Source organism: Alexandromys fortis, unplaced genomic scaffold (assembly GCF_014885135.2).
Source record: "Alexandromys fortis isolate MF-2015 unplaced genomic scaffold, M_Fortis_MF-2015_v1.1 scaffold_38, whole genome shotgun sequence".
NCBI lineage: Eukaryota > Metazoa > Chordata > Mammalia > Rodentia > Cricetidae > Alexandromys > Alexandromys fortis.
The window spans coordinates 2,883,343-2,903,452 of record NW_026067916.1 but is presented as its reverse complement, the minus strand read 5'-3'; the positions used below and the strand labels follow the sequence as shown (position 1 = coordinate 2,903,452).

General features: G+C 42.8%; 1 protein-coding gene across 11 annotated transcripts in view; it reads right to left on the bottom strand.

The window, feature by feature from the left end:
* Positions 1-20,110, bottom strand: part of Cdk14 (cyclin dependent kinase 14) — a 575,534-nt gene that overhangs the window by 152,432 nt on the left and 402,992 nt on the right. For all 11 annotated transcript variants that reach the window (XR_007591247.1, XM_050139706.1, XM_050139705.1 and 8 more), the window contains one exon: positions 8,756-8,804. Coding sequence is in view for 10 of the 11 variants with exons in the window: in XM_050139706.1 (XP_049995663.1) it covers positions 8,756-8,804 (49 nt within the window). In the remaining variant the exon portion in view is untranslated. The remainder of the gene's footprint in view (positions 1-8,755; positions 8,805-20,110) is intronic.

Sequence of the window (20,110 nt, the reverse complement as noted above, 5' to 3'; positions counted from 1 at the left end):
CCCCCTCTCTTTCTCCCTTTCTCCTTCTCCCCTCCCCCTCCCTCCGTGCCCCCACAGCTGGTGTAGTTATTAGTTCAGCCACTAAAGGATTTATCTGGACAAACATCACAAAGATGATGGCTGATTTAATTGAATTTATGATCAAATGTTTTTCACTTCAGGAAGAGTGGGAAGTCACTTATGGGGAGATTTGAATAATTGAAGGGAAGTTCTCTGTTTGGCATGATGTTTGTACATCAAGTCTTCAGGGATTAAATGCGGCCGAGGACTAGCAAAGATTCCATAGACAGACACACAGAGATAAGCCGCGTAGTTATGCGGGGGAGGGGCAGCCATCAGCCACCAATCCTCCCCATTAGACTCCTTCCACGTACGTGCTGTTTGCAGAATACAAACACACACCACACACACACACACACACACACACACAGAGAGAGAGAGAGAGAGAGAGAGAGAGAGAGAGAGAGAGAGAGAGAGATAAGAGGATTGTTTTGACATCCTCCTAATGGTGAAATTATATAGAGATTCTCTTAAGCAAAGCAAAAAAGAACGGGCCAGAAAGCAATATATGTGTCTAAGGCATTTGTCGTTGGTAGAGACAACGGAATCTACTAATGAAGTCATTAGTGTGGTGATATAAGAAACCAAGCACAGGACTGGCACCTAAGGGTATGGACTTGGCTCGGTGTCGGAGGAGAAAGGCCAGTTGCCCTGGGAGTCCCTCTGCTAGCCTCGGCAGTGAGGACAGAGGCAGTGAAGCCATGCTCGCAGACGTTATTTGTGTTGCAAGAGATAAGTCAGCCACTCTCTGCATCTGAAACAAAGACAACTATTTTCGGTTTCAAGGCTGAAATAACAGACCGAGTGAAGACACCCAGAACCTCTACATCTGACCGAGGTCACCCCATCCTTTCGTGTATTCAGGGCACCATAGGAAAAGTCTACTGCTAGGCATGTGAACTTGGTAACAGCAGTCTGGATGTGTGTTTCTTTCAGTCTAATTGGGAACGCTGTCTAAAAAGATGTGTTTCAAGATTTAGGATAAATCCGAGTTTTTCATTAATTATGTACAATGCTATTTGTTAACATATCACTCTTAGGAAGAAACTGTTGGGGGAGATAAAAATCTCATTTCGCCACAAGTATTTACAAGAAGAACAAAATGGTGTGCAGGCAGTTCAGCATGTGCCCCTGGGGAAGGGGCAAGGACCTTCTAGCTGCCTGGGGACCTGTATAAAAGGAGGATCCATCTTCAAGGAAAATGCTTTATTTGGAACCAAGTTAAACTGACTGGTAGGGGAAGACAAGGGGTATTGGAAAGCATAATGGAAGGTACGGGGATGCAGAGGACCAGGGCTGCTAAGGTACTGGGCAGTTCATACTCAAACCTGCAGCAGCCAATGAGCTTCCGAAGTCACGAGGATCTTGGAGGATGGAGGACACCAAGTATGATCTTGGCTTCAGGCATTTTCTTGCCATCTGTGCAAAAATCTGTGCAGCTTCCTTCCTCTTTGCTGCTTCCTCTTGGTTAGCAGTATGAATGACAGCTGTTGACCGTAGCCTCTCAGGTGAGTAGGAGCACCATGCACACGCAGACGCTAGACACCTTCATCTGCATGAGCAGTCGAGTAACCATCTTCCCACTGCAGTGGGAGGGGAGCCCAGTGGGACTCCCACAGAAAGGCCCCGGTGCGGGGGATGCCATGTTCCATCACGGCCAACTAGAGAAGAGGGGCGCGGGGGTGCCAGTGACTACAACACTCATCTTTAAAATCATCTTTCTCCATGGTCTTTATGATTTGAGTCAGAGTACTCACTAAATTCATAAACATTTCCTAATCACTTATGCCAGTAAGTGTTGAGGAAAGGAATAAATTATAGGAGCATCTAAAGAAGTAATTTTTTGAAATCTGCTGCATTTCTGTTAATGTGTGACATTATAAAAGTGGCAATTCCCGGCCTTCTGAAGCTCATATACATACATATGTATCCAGAGGGCACAGTGGGAGGGACCTGGCCCTTGATTCAGGGGTTCATTTGGAAAATGGAGCCCTCTTCAACAGCATTTCCTCCGTGGTGAGCAGGAAGCTGGCTTCTGCCATATTTTCTGAGCATGGCGAAGGAAGATCAAGGGAATCAGAACAAGAGCTGAGAGGTGAATTCTTCAGGGAGTTCAAAAAGGGGAGAGAGCTGTGTGTCTAACCCCTACCAGTTTTCAACAGGGGAGGGAGAGAGGGAGGGAGGGAGAGAGAGGGGGGAGAGGGAGGGAGGGGGGACGCAGGAGGAGAAGGGAAGCCGGTAATAGGCAGAGCCTGGGTGGGGGCTGCAGAAAGGCACCTGCAGTGGGAAGAGGTGGGGGAGGGCTATCTTCCTGATTCTCTTTGATACTATTTCCCCTGCGGATTTACTGCACTTATTGGGGACTCTGGAGCTGCCGTCTTCTCAGAGTGTTTACAAGAGAAAGATGGGGGGTGGGGGAGGAGAAAGCTCTTTAGACATTTAGGTACAAAATGCAACGTCTTTTAGACATAATATTCATGCTTGTAAAAGCCTGGAATGCATCTAACAAATGAGTATTTCATGTATAGATTTGCAGCTGTGGTGCTCAATATGGTAGTCACTAACTACAGTGGCGCCTGACCTATCAATTAAGTAAATTCAAATTAAACTGAAGTTGAGTTCCCAAACCATACCTTCTAATGATTCCCACAGTGGGTTTAGAAATGTCAAGTCAAACTTTCAGCTATTATCAGGCTTCCCGAGTATAATCTCTTTTAAAACTCTCTGCTAAGAAGAGACAGTGATTCCTTCCCCGTGCATAATTTTGAACGTATCTCCTCTGAACCAGGCAAAGTGGATTATGCCTGAGCTGGCTAGGGCTGGGTTTCCTCGGCTTCACCCAGGGCTTGTGATTACACGGGGAATCCTCTCCCTCGCTGTAAACAGAAAGGATGCCTAAGATGTCTTCTTCACTAGCAATTCCTCCAGCCTGTCAACAGGCTCCTTCCATGCTAGACAGACCTCGCCACTGTGACCAGTTACCCAGCTTACACCAGAGAGGTAAACCTGGGCCTCCTCTGCGGTTCCAACCAAATAACAGAAACGTTTTGAAACAGAGGACTTCCCCTCCCTGGAGCCAGAAGAGATGGGGCAGAAGGGAAAGTCAGTGAGACCTGGAGGCAGCACTGGGACAGGCAGTCAGGGAAGTCTTAAGGAGTTCTCGATGCTCCCATCTGATAAAAGGAAGGACCCAGAGGCCTTAGCTCTCGCCCCACTAGACACTTAGCTGCTGACATCCTGAGTGAGCCTGAACGAAAATTCTCCACAAGGTCTTCTAGGAGAGAGCCCAAACTGGTTCATATGTGATTTTGCCTTCTGCAACTCTCAAGCAATGGAACAAGCTGGATCCGTTCAGAACTCTTCCCCACAGATGTGTGAGATAACATTTATACCTCCATGCTCCTGCGCAGCTGTGGCTAGGGAGCACGAATGCCCACTCCGCGCTGGCAGAAGCAGAACCACCCTGCTGGAGTCTCCTTGGGGCACAGCTCAGGAGAGGCCTCTCCTGGCAATCCTCCTGCCCCTGGGAGCTCCGGGATGCTTGAGAAAAGGCTGCTGGGTTCCCTACTTAACGAGCTGCCCAGCAGACGGGCGGCATTAACCTCACCAGAGGCCTGTGGACTTCTGGATGAAGAGGCCAACACATAATCCAAAGGATGAAAAAACAATGACTGTTGCCAACTCCCAAGCCTGGCACGTACTGCCAATTAGCAAGAGAGAAGATGGCTATTTCCTGCCTGTCAGAAGAACAAAACTTGCCACCTGGCAGAAAGCAAACAGCATGGGGCCTGCTCTTGGCCACCACAGGAACAGTTAATATCAATGGATTTTTGGGGGAAAAAAAGGGGGAGGGGGGACAGACAGACAAGAAATCTGGCTACAATGCAAAATAAAGGGGGTAAGTCCCTTAGGGTGGAGAGGACTTGTGAACAGGTAAGGAGTTTCACTCACAGGAAGTGAGTGGGTGGGCGGCAGAGTTGTACCCTTGTACTCAGTTGTTGTGAGTCCAACCTCCCTCCCCCTTCCTCCACCACAAGACACTCCTGTCATGGCGGAAAGGAGGCAGGAGCTGGCGGACTGTGCAGGGAGCTACTCACACTTCTTTGTCCCAGCACTCCAGCCTCGGTCTGCTGCGTGAGGCCTGGCCCGAAAGACATTTGGAAGAGCTCTTTCTCCACAAAGATGTGCCAAGAATAAGCAGAGCCCGGCTATGTCTACGTCCGCAAGACAACTGGACTGCCGGTGTCCACACACTCCCCGGGGCACACACGCTAAGCTGGGGTTTCTCAATCCATTGATCGTTCGCCTCTCCCCTGCTTTTATACTGCTGTTACTCATCAGTAATTGGCAAACCCATTAGCTGTTTCTCTTCATCATGGAAACCGCCCCAACTGTGTGTTTACATATATCTTAATTCTACCTTTTATGTGGTTCTAGGACACCTGCCAGGACCCACACAGCATCCTTCTTTTTGGCCCTCCTCCCTTTCTTTTCTGGACTCCCCATCTGCAAACTCCTAGGTGTCAAGGGGTTGACTGGATCTGCTTAACAAATTCCCACACAGTCCCTTTGAGGAGCTGAACTAATGACTCATTATTACGAGAACAAACACACACACACACAGAAACTTCTCTGAGCTTCCTTTAGCAAGCAGGGGAGCCTTCTGGGTCCAAGGTCAAACAAGAGACCCACGTGCTCACATGTTGAAGGGGACATTTTCAAGAGAAATGAACATAGCAAGGAACTACTCTACACATCCTTCTATTGAGGTCCCCGAATCCACAGAAACAGACATCTGGCCATCACAGCCCCAGCCCGTTCTCGAAATAAGAGAGGATGAGATTCCAAAATGTCTGGTTTAGAGCCGGTCACCCCAATAAACACCACACCCCCAAAGTCATTCAGTGATGCAGAGAACAATTTCTTTGAAAATATTATGAAAGGAAGTCTCCAGGCACTAGATAAATTAAAACTGCTACTTTGAAATAAATAGAATTACAACAAAAATCATCAACGGTGAAAATGCGGCAAGTAGACGGCTTTAAGATCTGGCTTGACTCAACTGCTCCCCCTAGTGTACCGACAGTGTTCTTACCTTCATCGTATTTCTATGCTGGCCAAGAAAAGTAAATCTCTCAACTACTCTTACACTGTACTGTTTTATTAAGTAATGTTAAATCAAGCTCAAACATAAGAGAGTGGAAAAGATAATCTTTCTGTTTCGGGAAGAGGTGCTTATCTAAATCTTACTGACCCACATCAGATAATGGCAAGAACAGTAGAGTCCCCAAACAGAAATACACACAGCGGAAGCTGCTTCCCCCAACATTACTTCGCCTCCTAGTTGATGCTTTATGCACACACAGTTGATGCTTTATGCCTAGCTAGCAGGCCATATAAAAAATACACTCTGGAGGCTAAACATGTTGCATAAAATATTCAAGCAAAGTTCAAGAGTACAAAATTGGGCGATTTCTAAATTCTCCGAAGAAGGGTTCACGGAAGCATGGCAGGGATGTTCCTTTTTTATTTCCAGGACAGCCAGGGCTGTTACACAGAGGGAGACCCTGTCTCAAAAACAAAACAAAACAACCCAAAGAATTATGCCCACAGTTACTGATCTAGGTAAATAAAGGTGACTTCGCCGGTGCCTTTGTATTTACTGCACATTTAAAACTGCCGACTGCATACATTCTTAAGAGAATCCAGTTGTGCTTAATGGGCAGATGGATAACGCGCCAGAGCAGCCTCAGAGCAGGGCAGGGACGAGCCTGGCCTGACCCTGTTTGATGTGCGTGGGCCTTGCTTTACCAGCCATGAGCTGGATTTTCCAGCTGTGTCTGTCTCCTGTGAGTTGGTGGTTTACCCTTTTACTTCTCACTTCTGAGCTTCCAAACCTCCCAAACTGTTCAGCTGTTAAAGACGTCCAAAACAAGCAAACGTGTTCTTGGAATCTCACCCTTCCCTTCGCTGTAGAATATACACTAAGGCCCTTTCTCCAGCCAAAATAATAAAAGATCTTTAAAGTGGCTAAAATTCTTGGTGGATTGCACATATGTGCCAATGTCAGACAACTATAAATAGAGAGATTTGCCAGAGAAATAGTCTTCTTAATTCCAAGAAAATAAAACAGACTATTTCGAAGGCAGTTAAAAAAACAGGACATATTTTTATGAAATTCAGATTTGTCTCTATTTAGCCCCAAATCCCCTTTATGCAGGAAGAGCTTCCTGGATCATACATTATTAGTGTCTTTATCTTTAGTGATGATAATTTTTTACTTTCAGACTGATAATATTTTTCATTATGTTAAGGCTTTTTGGTTTGGATATACTGCATCTTTTGATATCTTCCTCTACCAATGCTTTGTTATTATACAATATTAAAAATTTTTTGAAGATAAATTATGCTTATGGACCTGGACATGGTAGAACTCGGAGGCAAAGGCAGGTGGATCTTTGTGAGTTTGAGGCCAGCCTGGTCTACAGAGTGAGTTCCTGGACAGTCAGAGCTTTTACCCAGAGAAAGATCCTGTCTTGAAAACAAAACAAAACAAAAATTTATGCTCATAATTACTGACATAAGTGAAATCAGTTCACATTGGCAGGTTAACACCCCGATAGTTTTCATGGCTTGGATAATACCTACCTTTAAAGGCATTGTTACTTAATTTTGAAACTTAATTTTGTTAATATTGTTACTTAATTTTGTACCTTGATTTTGAATAGCAATGTATTTTCGTTTTGTTTTTGGATTACCATACCATCATATATTAACCAAATAATTTGAATTCTTGGAAATTATTTTGAATCCATTACTACAGTACATCAATTACTTCAATTTAGTAATTATGCTCCAAATTAAACAATATAGACAACAATAGAGACCCTAATAGAGACACATGAATCTAATCTACATGGGAAGTAGAAAAGAGAAGATCTCCTGAGTAAACTGGGAGTATGGGGACCATAGGAGGATTAGAAGGGGATGGGAGAGGAAGGGAGGGGAGTGGAGAAAAATATATAGCTCAATAAAACAAGAAAGAAAGAAACTTATATCAATGATTTCCATGACTGAGGAAAGGTAGAGAGAGGAGCCCTCCTTTTAACTGCAGACTTTCAATATTTTTCAGTTTTGTACCATGTGATTAAATTTAAAAAAATAAAATTAAAACCTCTTCCCCGAACAGTTAAAAAATATTCTACAACTAAAATATAGATATTAGCATATATGCATTGTACAACGCGATAGGATTTCACGTTTTCACTAAAATATATCATGTGCTTTAGGGCACAGGTCCTAACAGCCAACTTAAGGCCTTGGTGTCCACCAATATGTGAAGAGATAAAGTAAATGGGGTATGCAAACACAAAGGAGATTTATATATCCACGAATAATGAAAATATAGGTACATAATAATGGACTGATACATTTTTAAAAAGTATCATGAAACTCATTGCTTTGTACAATGAACATATCCTAATAACTAAAAGAGCTACATGCATTACTTTTTTAAGAGAATGGTCATACTTTTCTAAGTAATTAATTTTAAAAATGGTTAAATCCTTCAAATTATAATATATTCATCCTAAAGGTTTGTCACTATTAGGTGCCCACCAAGTCTGCTGACAGCATTGATTAAAAGCATTCTTGAATAAAATTTTTTTTTACTTCTTATTGTCATAATCGACAATGCCCCAAATTAAAATGCCGCAACAGTACAAAGACTGTTCTGCCAGATTCCCTACAGACATGTTCAAATGGATGATGGCTTACTTCGTCACAGGAGCTACAGTTTCGGCAGTGTGGCACCTAAAGAGTGATTTAAAGCTAAAGGGGACGACTCAGACTCAGCCTGTTCTAACTCCTAGCTAGTGTCCCACTACCAGGAAGGGGACGACTCAGACTCAGCCTGTTCTAACTCCTCGTGTTCCACTACCAGGCTGGAAAGCAATAAAGACTCCTGGATGACTTGCAAACCCCAAGTTTTCCTTATCAACTTCTCAAGCCAACAAATACATTTCACGTACTTGTTATTTTGATGTACGTGGGTATGTGTGGGCCACCCCATGTGTGTGGAGGCCAGGGGACAACTCTATGGAGTCAATCCCCCTCCCTCCACCTTTATGTGGGTTCTGGGGATCCAATTAAAGTTGTTTGGCCAGTGTGGCAACCTTTGAATCATCACACTGACCTTCATACGATAAGATCAGATGAAATGAGAAAAATGAAAAAAAAAAGTACATGTATACTTCAAGGGATAAATTTATCTATATCTCCCCAGTGTGCTTTAGAGGGGGAAATTAGGTTAAAAACAAACATCCATTATTACTACCTCAGTAATAATCACCCATGACATTTATTAGAAAGCCTATTATTATAGTGTATTTTGTAAGTGTTATTCTGCCAATACTAAATGCTTCCCAGAAATTAGTGACAAGATGGACCAGAGTAGATTCTAGAATTTACAGTTATCATACAATACCACATTGCTCTGAGAACCTGAGCCCACACTGCCTGTTGGCTCTGTGTGAACATGGTAGACGGTACACAGTAAGGGTTAATTTGTGTTAAATGAATGGATGGATCCAACATCAGTGAGTGAATGCATGCTGTGACAAACTCACTCAGTAAGAGAGAGAGAGAGAGAGAGAGAGAGGGAGAGAGAATGCACACCATTTGTATACAGACTTACTTATTCCACGCTTGTCTGAGGCTTTTAGAACTGTATACGGTAAAGCGTTCTGAAATAAAAGAGAAAAACAGTAAGCAATCTTTGTATCGAGTGTACATATCACAAGTGTGTTGAAGAAAATAACTTGTTTTTGAAAGACAGTCTCACTACATAGCAAGCTTGTGGCAATTCTCCCTCCCTCTGCCTCCCAAGTCCCGGGTTCATGGCCATGCACCACCACACTCAAGAACATTCAGCTTTTTCAAGAGTCGTTGTTTGATTGGACTGTAGTTAGACACAGGCATGGAAGGACCATGCTCTTCAGATCGAGTAGTTTCAAAACAGTAAAACAGGAGGACCTAACACTGACAACAATGGAGTGCTGCTCTGTTGCTTTAGGAGGACTTCTTTCACAATCTATTTTATTTTTATTTTTATTTTTTTTAGGAGCAAAGCAAAACCTTTCTTTAATGTTTTTTTTTCATGTACATGGGAACCTTCATAAGTTCCAAAGAAATGCCCATGACCAAGCCCCTAGTATGCTTTCTTTTTTTTTTTTACTTTTAAAATACATTTTAATTGATATTTAATGAGCTCTATATTTTTCTCTGCTCCCCTCCCTGCCTCTCCCCTCCCTGCTTCAGCCCTCCCCCCAAGGTCCCCATTGCATTTGGTCTAAGATACTCCCGTAGAACAATCAATTTTATTAACGAGTGAATTGAAAAAGTAAGTACAAATTACAATTTCAGAACCATATGCAGCTTTAGAGACAAATATCAGCACTGAACAAGAGAAGCTTGCTGATTGTTCTACGGGAGTATCTTAGACCAAATGCAGTAATGTTGAGTCTCCAATCTTGCACTACACGGTACTCAGGCATGTTCAAATCCAACCTGTGTCCAATGCTGTGTACGTCCATGTACAATCAATTATGAGACGTTTAAATTAAAAATTACACCACGTTAAACAACGGACACGGAATTCACTCTAGTAATTTCAACTACTTCCTCTTTTATCTCTCTTGATAATATAACAATTGTTAGCATTGATATGTCAGTTCCTCTCTCTCATGTGTGTGTTTCTAGCTTTATTTTTTTAAAGATTTATTTATTTACTATTCATGCAACATTCTGCCTACATGTATGCCCGCATGCCAGAAGAGGGCGCCAGATCTCATTACAGATGGTTGTGAACCACCATATGGTTGCTGGGAATTGGACTCAGGACCTCTGGAAGAGCAGCCAGTGCTCTTAACCACTAAGCCATCTCTCCAGCCCTGTTTCTAGCTTTTTAAATAGGATGTGCAGGAAATACTCCAAACATGTTTGGCATTTGATAACACCAAGTGCGTAGTCCTTCAATCAAGAAAATGTACATACAATTGTTTTAAAAATGTGTAGCACTCCAGAGGACAAAGGACCACAGCGTGTCTGCTGAAGTCTGAGGTAGCTGTCCATTACATGTGACGCTTCAGTGGGCCCACTGGACAATTTCTTTTGTTAGACGTACTCTGTAAGGCTGCGTGGCATGTGGGGCTCGTGTCTTGTATTTCAGCAGAGGCAGCACTGCTTTCTATTTCCCACCAGCAATGAGGAAGAATGCCTCCTCTTCTTGATGCTTCTCAGTGCTACCTGTTACCAGTCTTCAGATTTCTGCCAACCACTGCTTCACAGACTTCACTTATCTTACTTGGTCATGATTTTAATGGGGGAACACTGGTTCTTTATCAGTCTCGAGATGGTTTTTAGGGTAAGTCAAGTTGTCACACACACACACACACAGTCCCATATAAATAATGATGATTTGGTCAAGAATGGATTGTGTGACATGTTTACAATGGTGGTCTTGTCAACTTACAATAGAGGGTAAAATTCCTATTATCTGACAATGCTGTAATATAATGTCATAGTACAATATACCTGTCACTTGTATACTTGTGAGGACATTGTGCACACAAACCAACTGTGCAGACAGTTCGTAAAACACTGCACATGCATTACATAAAGTACAGATTCTGGAAAATGGCAGTAATAGTAACAGTAATAACTGTGTTATTAGTTCATATATTTACTATAGCATGCTTTCAATGCTTAAAGTCCTCCCTCCTTTATGCCCCTCTTCACAACCTTGCTTGTGTGTCCATCCATGCAGATCTTTAGGAAACTGCACTGGCTAGTTTTATATAAACTTGACACATGCTAGACTCATTTGAGAAGACGGAGACTCACTTGGGAAAATGACATCAGAAGACTGGCCTGTGGTGTACGGATGTGGAAGGCTCGAGCAAGTGCCACCTCTATGAAGGTGGTCCTGGGATTTAAGGAAGCAGGCTGTGTCCTTTGCCTTACAGAGGCTTTTCTGTTTCAGGGGCCCCATTTATGGATTGTTGCTTTCAGTGTCTGTGCCGCTGGGGTTATATTTAGGAGGTGGTCTCCTGTGCCAATGTGTTCAAGGCTACTTCCCACTTTCTGTTCTGTCAGGTTCAGTGTAACTGGATTTATATTGAGGTCTTTGATCCACACGGACTTGAGTTTTGTGCATGGAAAAAGATATGAATCTATTTGCATTCTTCTACATGTTGACATCCAGTTATGCTAGGACCATTTATTTAAGATGCTTTCTTTTTTTCTTTCTATTGTACACTTTTGGCTTCTTTGTCAAAATTCATGTGTTCATAGGTATGTGGATTAATGTCTGGGTCTTCAGTTTGATTCCACTGGTCCACATGCATGTTTTTATGTCAATACCAAGCTGCTTTTATAACTATAGCTATATAGTAAAGCTTGAAGTCTGGGATGGTGCTATAAGATAAAATGATAGACTACAGGATGGGAAAATACTGTCACCAACCACACATCTGACAAAGAACTAATCTCCAAAATATATAAAGTACTCAAGAATCTAGACATCAAAATACAAAATAATCCAATTTAAAAAAGGGGTTACAGATCTTAACAGAGAATTCTCAACAGAAGACTCTCAAATGGCCAAAAGACATTTAAGGAATTGTTCAACATACTTAGTAATAAGGGAAATACAAATCAAAACAACTCTGAGATACCATCTGATACCTGTCAGAATAATTAAGATCAAAAACACTGAGAACAGATGTTGGAAAGGATGTAGAATAAGGGGAACACTCCTCCACTTCTGATGGGAGTGCAAACTACTACATGCACTTAGGAAATCAGTATGGCAGTTTCTGAGATAATTGGGAATCAATCTACCTCTTGACCCAGCAATACCATTCTTGGGCATTACCCAAAAGATGCTCAATCATACTACAAGAACACTTGCTCAACTATGTTCATAGCAGCATTATTCATAATAGCTAGAACCTGAAAATAACCTATATGCCTCTCAACCAAAGAATGAATAAAGAAAATGTGGTACATTTACACAATGGAGCCCTATTCAGCCGTGAAAAACAATAACATCATGAAATTTGTGGGTAAATGGATAGAACTAGAAAAAAATCATCCCAGACTCAGAAAGACAAACATTATATGTACTCACTCATAAGTGGATATTAGACGTAAAGCAAAGAATGACCAGACTACAACCCACAGCTCCAGAGAAGCTAGCTAACAAGGAGGACCCTAAGAGAGATGTGTGGATGGTCCTAGGAAGGGGTAATAGATGAGATCTCCTGGGTAAACTGGGGGGAGGAGGAATGATAGAAGAAAGGGAATGGGGATGAGAACATGAGGGAATGGAATGGTCAAGTAGAGGAGGGACAGAGAGGGAGAGAAATGAAACAGATATATTGACAGAGGGAGCCATGATGGGATTAGGGAGAGTCCTTTTGCTAGGGAAATTTCCAGGAATCCCTAAGAATGACCTCAGATAAGTCTTCTGGCAATAGTGGAGAGGGTGACTGAATTGGCCTGCTCTCTTAATAAGACTGGTGACTACCCTAATTGTCACCATAGAACCAGTAACTGACGGAAGGAGATGTAGAGATCCACAGCCAAGAACTGAGAGCTCTGAGAGTCCAGTCAAAGAGAGCAAGGGGTAGGGAGTGGAGGTCAAGATCATGACTGAGAAACCCACAGAGACAGCAGACCTAAACTCCTGGGAGCTCATGGACTTGACCCACAGCTGGGGAGCCTGTATGGGACCAAACTAGCCCGCTGTGGGTGACAGTTGTGTGGCTTGGTCTGTTTGTGGGACCAGGATCTATCCCTGGTCCATAAACTGGATTTTTGGAGCCTTTCCCCTATGGTAAAAAGCCTTGCTCAGCCTTGATGCAGAAGGGAGGGGCTTGATCCTGCTTTAACTTAATGTGCTAGGCTTTTGTTGAGTCCCCATGGGAGGCCTTACTCTTTCTGGGAAGTGGATGGGATTGGGTGGGGGAGGGGGAGGAGCAGGAAAAAGGGTGGGAATGGGCAACTGTGGTTGGTATGTAAAATGGATAAAATATTTCTAAAAAGAGAAAAAAAGAAAAACAAAGAATGCAAGCTGAGCAAGGCTTGAGGAGCAAGCCAGAAATTAGTACTCCTCCATGATCTCTGCATCAGTTCCTGCCCTGGCTGAGTTCTTGCCCTGACTTTCCTCATTGGTTAACTGTTACCTAGAAGTGTAAATGAAATAAATTAAAATAAAATTTTCCTCCCAAGTTGTTTTTGATCATGGTATTTCAACATAGCAACAGAAACCCTAATTAAGAAAGAAATATTCCAGGCATTGTGATCACAGGAAGTTCCAGCTCCTTGAGCATTATGGCCTCTGAAGACCTCTGCAGGGATAGGATGTGGTGCTGAAGCCAGGGATGCTGATGGCCCTGACCCTGTGCAGCTCTCTTAATAATCACATCTTAATTTGTAACAGGAACACTTGAAAAGCAATAAAGCAAGAAGAAATGACTTTTAGGGCTGAATGGATGAATCCCAGAACCCATTTAAGAAAAGCTGGGTGTGGTGGCAAAAATTGCAAACCCTTCACAAGAGAGGCAGGGACAGGTGGATTCCTGGGGCTAGCCAGCTGGTCAGTCAAGCCTACCTGGTAGCCCCAGCCAGAGAGAAACTATGTCTCAAAAAAGAAAAACATTGTGAATAGTACTTGAGGAGTGTGGCAGGACTTCCTAAGGGTGCTCCGCTCTCTCTCTCTCTCTCTCTCTCTCTCTCTCTCTCTCTCTCTCTCCCTCTCTCTCTCTCTCTCTCTCTCTCTCTCTCTCTCTCTCTCTCTCCCTCCCTCCTCTCTCTCTCCCTCCTCTCTCTCTCCCTCCCTCCTCCTTTTCTATCTCTCTCTCCCTCCCTCTCTCTCTCCCTCTCTCTATCTCCCTCTCCCTCTCCTTCTCTCTCTGTCCCTAAACACAAATCTATGCATGTTTATTTGTTGAGATAGTTCCTCTGTATATAGCACTGGCTGTCCTGGAACTCACTCTGTAGACCATACTGGCCTAGAACTCACAGATATCCACCTGCCTCTGCCACCTGAGACTGGGATTAAAGGTGGGCAGTACATGGCTACCCCCACAAATGTTTTAAATAGACAAAATAGACAAAAACTTCTAGGTAACTGAGAATAGAGTTCAATTGGCACAGTACTTGTCTGGACTGTACAAAACCTCAAATTCACCCTCAACAAGGCATAACCTAGGCATGGGGGTACATCCTATAACCTTAGCAGTTGGGAAATGTAGGCAAGATGATCAGTAGTTTAAAGTTATTTTAAGCTACTGATATCAATGCCAGCCCAGGATACATGGGCTTTTTATTATAAACAAAGTAACAAGGAAAGAATCTTTTATATAAGGATATGTATTGTGCCTTAAGCTAAGTATTATTATAAGTCTAAAAGATGTTTTAAAAATGAAAATCTAAAGTATATAATAAACTGGTTTCTGTAAATTAGTGCAGCCTAAGTGTAGAGGACCGAGAAGCTCACAGCAGGGGGCTACCATGTCTTCAGTGTTCACACTCCATTTACTCACTGACACAGAGGACAAATTCTAGTCGGAAAAACTTCATTTATAGGAAGTGTTCTACATAGGGGCATGTCATTTATTACCTTTTATATTATATTTCTGCTATACTTTTTTTGTGTTATATACTCAGACATACAAATACTGTGTTATAATCACCTACAATGCTCAATATGACAACATGTTGTAACACGTATGCAGCCTAACAGCAGTAACAACATATAGTCCAGGCATAGAAAGTGATACTATCTAGGTCTATGTAAGAACATTCCATGATGGTCACACACACACACACACACACACACACACACACACACATTGCCTAGCCATTTCTCAAAATATATTATTGTAGTTAAATGAGTGTGTGTATGTATATAAATTTAAATGTACAGATCTGTAACTAAATTTCTAATATTGCATAGTCCTTGACTTGTTTGTTCAAAGAAGACAGACAATAATGGTAGGTGCGTTATTCACTAACCTATCAATCATTCTCCAGTAATTTGAAATTACTCCTTCACACTGCGCTAAAGTCTGAAATATACAAGAGCCCAGATTTCTGCAAGTTCATCTGTTTATGCTAGTGCTGTTTTATCTGAACCACAATACTTCATGCTTTTGCCTTTTGTTTGTCGAGACAGGGTTTCTCTGTAACTGTGGAGCCTGTCCTGGCACTAGCTCTTGTAGACCAGGCTGGCCTCGAACTCACAGAGATCCACCTGTCTCTGCCTCCCGAATGCTGCGATTAAAGGCGTGTGCCACCACTGCCAGGCTCCTCACGCTTTCTTTTAAAAGCTCCTTTTCTTATCAACATTTGTCTTTCTTATATAAATAGCTACTACCTCATATAAGTGTTGATAAAAATAAAAGTGTTTTATGTTCTCTTAGTTTAACATTGTTATTAAATAGCTACATAATATATCAAGTATGGTTTACAACGGCGATTGCTTTTGAAATTATATTGTCATTTGAGTTTATTTGTGCAGATTGTCTATTGTTAAACATATCTAGATTTATTTTTTAAATTGCTATGAAATGCTTAGGTAGCTGCTTTACTTCAACCGCAAAAAAACAATGCCAAGTGAGTCTGAAGAATATGGGGTCCTACAGTGACCAAGTGGAGAGGGAAATGGGAGGGACATGTCCAGCCCCTGCAGAGCACGGGTGTGGATCGACTGCACAGAACTTCTTGGGGAGATGAAACCTTCTCGATATGGACAGTGGAAATGATTCCATGTTGTTGAGAATCATGCCCCTATATTCCCTCAGAGAGTGATGTGATGTACACCGACACAACATTCACAGAAGCGCACACTGGAGCCTGAGTCACAGCAAGAAAAACTTAGCAAAGAAATCCTGAACGTTTCTTTATTCGCCAGCTCCACGTTACTCTCCTCAGATGGCGCTCATGCTAGGAATACAGAAAGGAGCACAATGGAAAAGACGCCACTCCTGCCAGGTCACACTTTTCCTCAAGGCCAAGAGAGATGGGGAGCTAAGTGTCAACACTGTCATTCATGGCCACAAACACTACCACAAAGGAAACGAACATGCTGGTTTTGAAAAGTGTGTTTGTCAAACAAGGAGCTTCCTGACTGAGCGGTGTACCTGAAGGCCTTCTGGGTGGGGCGTGAAGGAGGCCAGTCTTAAACAAAGCACTGAACCAGCCAAATACGCTGAACTCCCACTGGAAATCTTTATGGAATCCCACCAGGGCGGAGTTACCTGAAAGGCTAATATGCAACCTTTGTTCCTGTGCACATCATTCAGGAATATCACACAACTTATGCTTCCAGACTGACTGACTTCTTTTAAATGATTAATATTGAGCAGGTTTGATTTAGCTTAAGATCAGTTGATGCCTTAGTCAGTACTATCTTGTCAGCACTGTCTGTTTCTACTGTGATGGAGGAAATCTAAATGACTTACATTGCTTGTTACAGGATGTTCCATGCCTAAGAGTACTATCAGATTAGAGAAGCAAATACACAGAGTAAACATACACACACACACACACACACACAGAGAGAGAGAGAGAGAGAGAGAGACAGAGACAGAGACAGAGACAGAGACAGAGAGAGCGCTTTCTATCTCTAAACCAGAGTGTACTAAAAAGGAGTGGCTGTTGTCTACCCATCCCCACATCCATCTGTCATCCATCTGTCTATCTGCTTGTCCCTCTCTCCATCCATCCATCCATCCATCCATCCATCCATCCATCCATCCATCCATCCACATCCATCCATCCACACATCCATCCATCCACCTACCCATTCCATAACCACAGTACTTCATGCTTTCTACAAAGAGCATCATTTTCTTATTAGCATATGTCTTACATAAACTGCTACCCTGCTATATAAGTGCATGGAGAGTCAGGCAGACTTCTTGGAACTGAGGATACAGAAAAGAACCAAATAGAAAGGCTTCCTACTAATAGGGACCTGGTTCTCCTGGGTGGGTGTGCAATGCTGAAGTGGGCTGGAGGCCAGGGCAGCTGAAGCAGAGAATGCAGAGGAGAGGAAGAAGGAAACATCTGATATCTGATAACGGCCCTAGCTGTCCTGGAACCAGCTCTTGTAGACCAGGTTGGCCTCAAACTCACAGAGATCCGCCTGCCTCTGCCTCCTGAGTGCTGGGATTAAAGGCGTGCGCCACCACCCTTCTTTTCTTTTAAGGACCACAGAGGTCATTCGATGCTTTCATTTGGAGAATGGGACAACAACTGTCTGGGAGTGAGAGCAAAAACAGGGTCAGAATCTGAAAAGGCTCTGAAAGGAAGACCAGGCAGGTTTACTGATACACCGCATGCTGGTGCCACAGAGAGGCGGGAGTCAAGATGGCCAGCAAAGCACCTAACTGTCCTTAACTTTTCAGGATTTGAAGGCGTTGGCATTTCATGCATAACTTAAGTAGAGCTTGGGAAATAGGTTTATCTCTCTGTAAGGATATAGTTAAGGCGTAGCGTTCGCAGGGTTTCAGAGTTACTACTCAAACCGGGACGTCTGATGGTATCCTGTAGTGTATAAGACACAGGTGAGTGAGAAAAAGAACAGGAGCCAGACATTAAGTTACAGTGGTGTGCAGAGCCAACCATCCTTCTAATTCTAATTGTTCTGAAGACATGTTCCTCAACAGTATGTGTGTGTGTACATATAGATGGGTGGATAGATAGATATAGGTATAGATATAGATATAAATATAGATATAGATGATATAGATATAGATATAGAATGTATAACTTTTGATTTACTCTTCACTAGACAGCATTATAAGGTGCAGTGGAATTCAGGCACTTAGTATAGTAGAACTAATTGAAAGATTGTTCTCTGTTTGAGAATGAAATGAGGCGGAGAGATGGGAACAATAGCTCTTTGTTAAAGATTTTAGAAAAATAGCATCTAAAGTCTGACACTAGGAAAGCAAGACATATTTCAAAAGTCAATAACACCAAATGTCCTTGTAAAACAAAAATCTGATTCTCTTGACTCTGTAGTCCCTACAAAGCAATGTGAATAATTCTCCATCATTCAAGATGCACAGGAATTCTATTACAGACAAAACCAACACAATCTTGCATTCATAAGTAAATTATTATTCTCACCAATTAGTGACTACACACGGACACTAGTTGTAAGCAAGGCCTCAATTTAGCGCTTGACAGATTTTTTAGAAACGTCATTTTCAGCTGGGTATAAGAGACATGGTGAAAGCAAAACATGTCACATGACCCGGGGGTAAGAACAATAAAATATGAAGCTTCATTGTTACATCTGCATCAGCATCTACATAAAATCTCCATTCTGACAGCAGATATTTCCTGTGAGCTTGTCTGTGTGTCAGGAGATAGACGGGGCACACTGAACTGATTTCAGTTCAGACCTGTGTGCATAAGTGTGAAATTATAGACACAGGGTGGAGAACGCTTCCCCATGGATACAGACACGGGGTGGGAAAGCTTCCCCATGGATACAGACATGGGGTGGAGAACGCTTCCCCATGGATACAGACACGGGGTGGGAAAGCTTCCCCAGGGATACAGACATGGGGTGGGAAAGCTTCCCCCTGGATACAGACACAGGGTGGGGGGAAAGCTTCCGCATGGATACAGACATAGGGTGGTGGGAAAGCTCCCAAAGTCAGGGTGGCTAAGCAGAGGTGCCACTTTTCCACACGAAGACAAAATAAACTCAAGGATCTGCCGTGAAGCCAGCAAAACGCAGGCTTTCCGGTACCCCACATCTTAACTAGTGAGATGCACAGCTTTAAGAGCAAGCGTATCTAGTATCTGGAAGCCAAAATAAGCTTAAATGGATGCTCAGGGTCAGAAACCGGTGTATTTTACAACAGAAACGACCGTACAGAGAACGCTATCTGATCATTCGAGTATCTGCATATGCACGTGCTCACTGTTCACCTTCAGTGGAATGTGCTCCCGCTTTCTTCTGCCTGGTGGCTCTCTCTTCCCTATCACGTTAGAGTGTCCTTAAAGCTCTGGCTAAGGCAGCTTCACCAAGGAGCGCAATTAATTTAAACCTGCAGGCTGACTTTCACCTTCTCCTCTTATTCCTCTTATTGCTGGGACATTGTAGAGGATGAACACAGCACAGCAGGAGATGGGGGGGGGAAGAGCCCTCGAGAAGAAAAGACTTGCTAGGCGACGTGACTCGGGGGACAGAGGACGGGAAAGGTCTCAAAGGTCTCCCTCCAACAGGGGAGCAGCCGGAGAGCAACACTACATATGTAAAGTTCCACAGCTTCAAAGCGCTTGACCTGACAGGGCTTGCAGCAGACTCTAACCTTCCTGAAGACAAAGCCTCAACTAGAGTTTGTGCTCACGGGTCCACATCGTGTCATCCGAGCCGTTAATTCTCAGTTCATTCTTTCCTTGCTCTTCTCCCCCGCGCTTCTGGAACTTACGAGATACTGCTGTGTTTAGAACCTCAGCAACACGAGGCCACGTTGAGTAAAAACAACCAGCCAATTCCAAAATGTGCAAAAGATACGAACGGTGGAATGTGGGTATTTTTCTCTTGGGAGGAGTGAACAGGGAGGAGAGTGGCACAAAGGTCATTAAAATGTCTCCCAAATGGATTTGATATTGTATAACATGTTAGTACCACAGAATCCCAACTTGACTATAACTTTATATAAAGAGTATGCAATGTACATATGTATATATAAGCATATATATATATATATATATATTCCAATTAAACACAAAGGAAACCAGAAGAACATTAAACACAAAGAAAAAAGAAAAAAGGCAATGAATCTGGAAGCAAGCGAGGGTGAGTGCATGTGAGAATTAGAAGGCGGGAAAAGGAGATACGATATAATTATGTTATAATCTCAAAAGGTAATAAAAATGTTTAAAAATTATGTTCAAACTGCCACGTTATCTGTTGTGCTAGTCATTCTTTAGAATTGAGTCTCTCCAACTATTTACA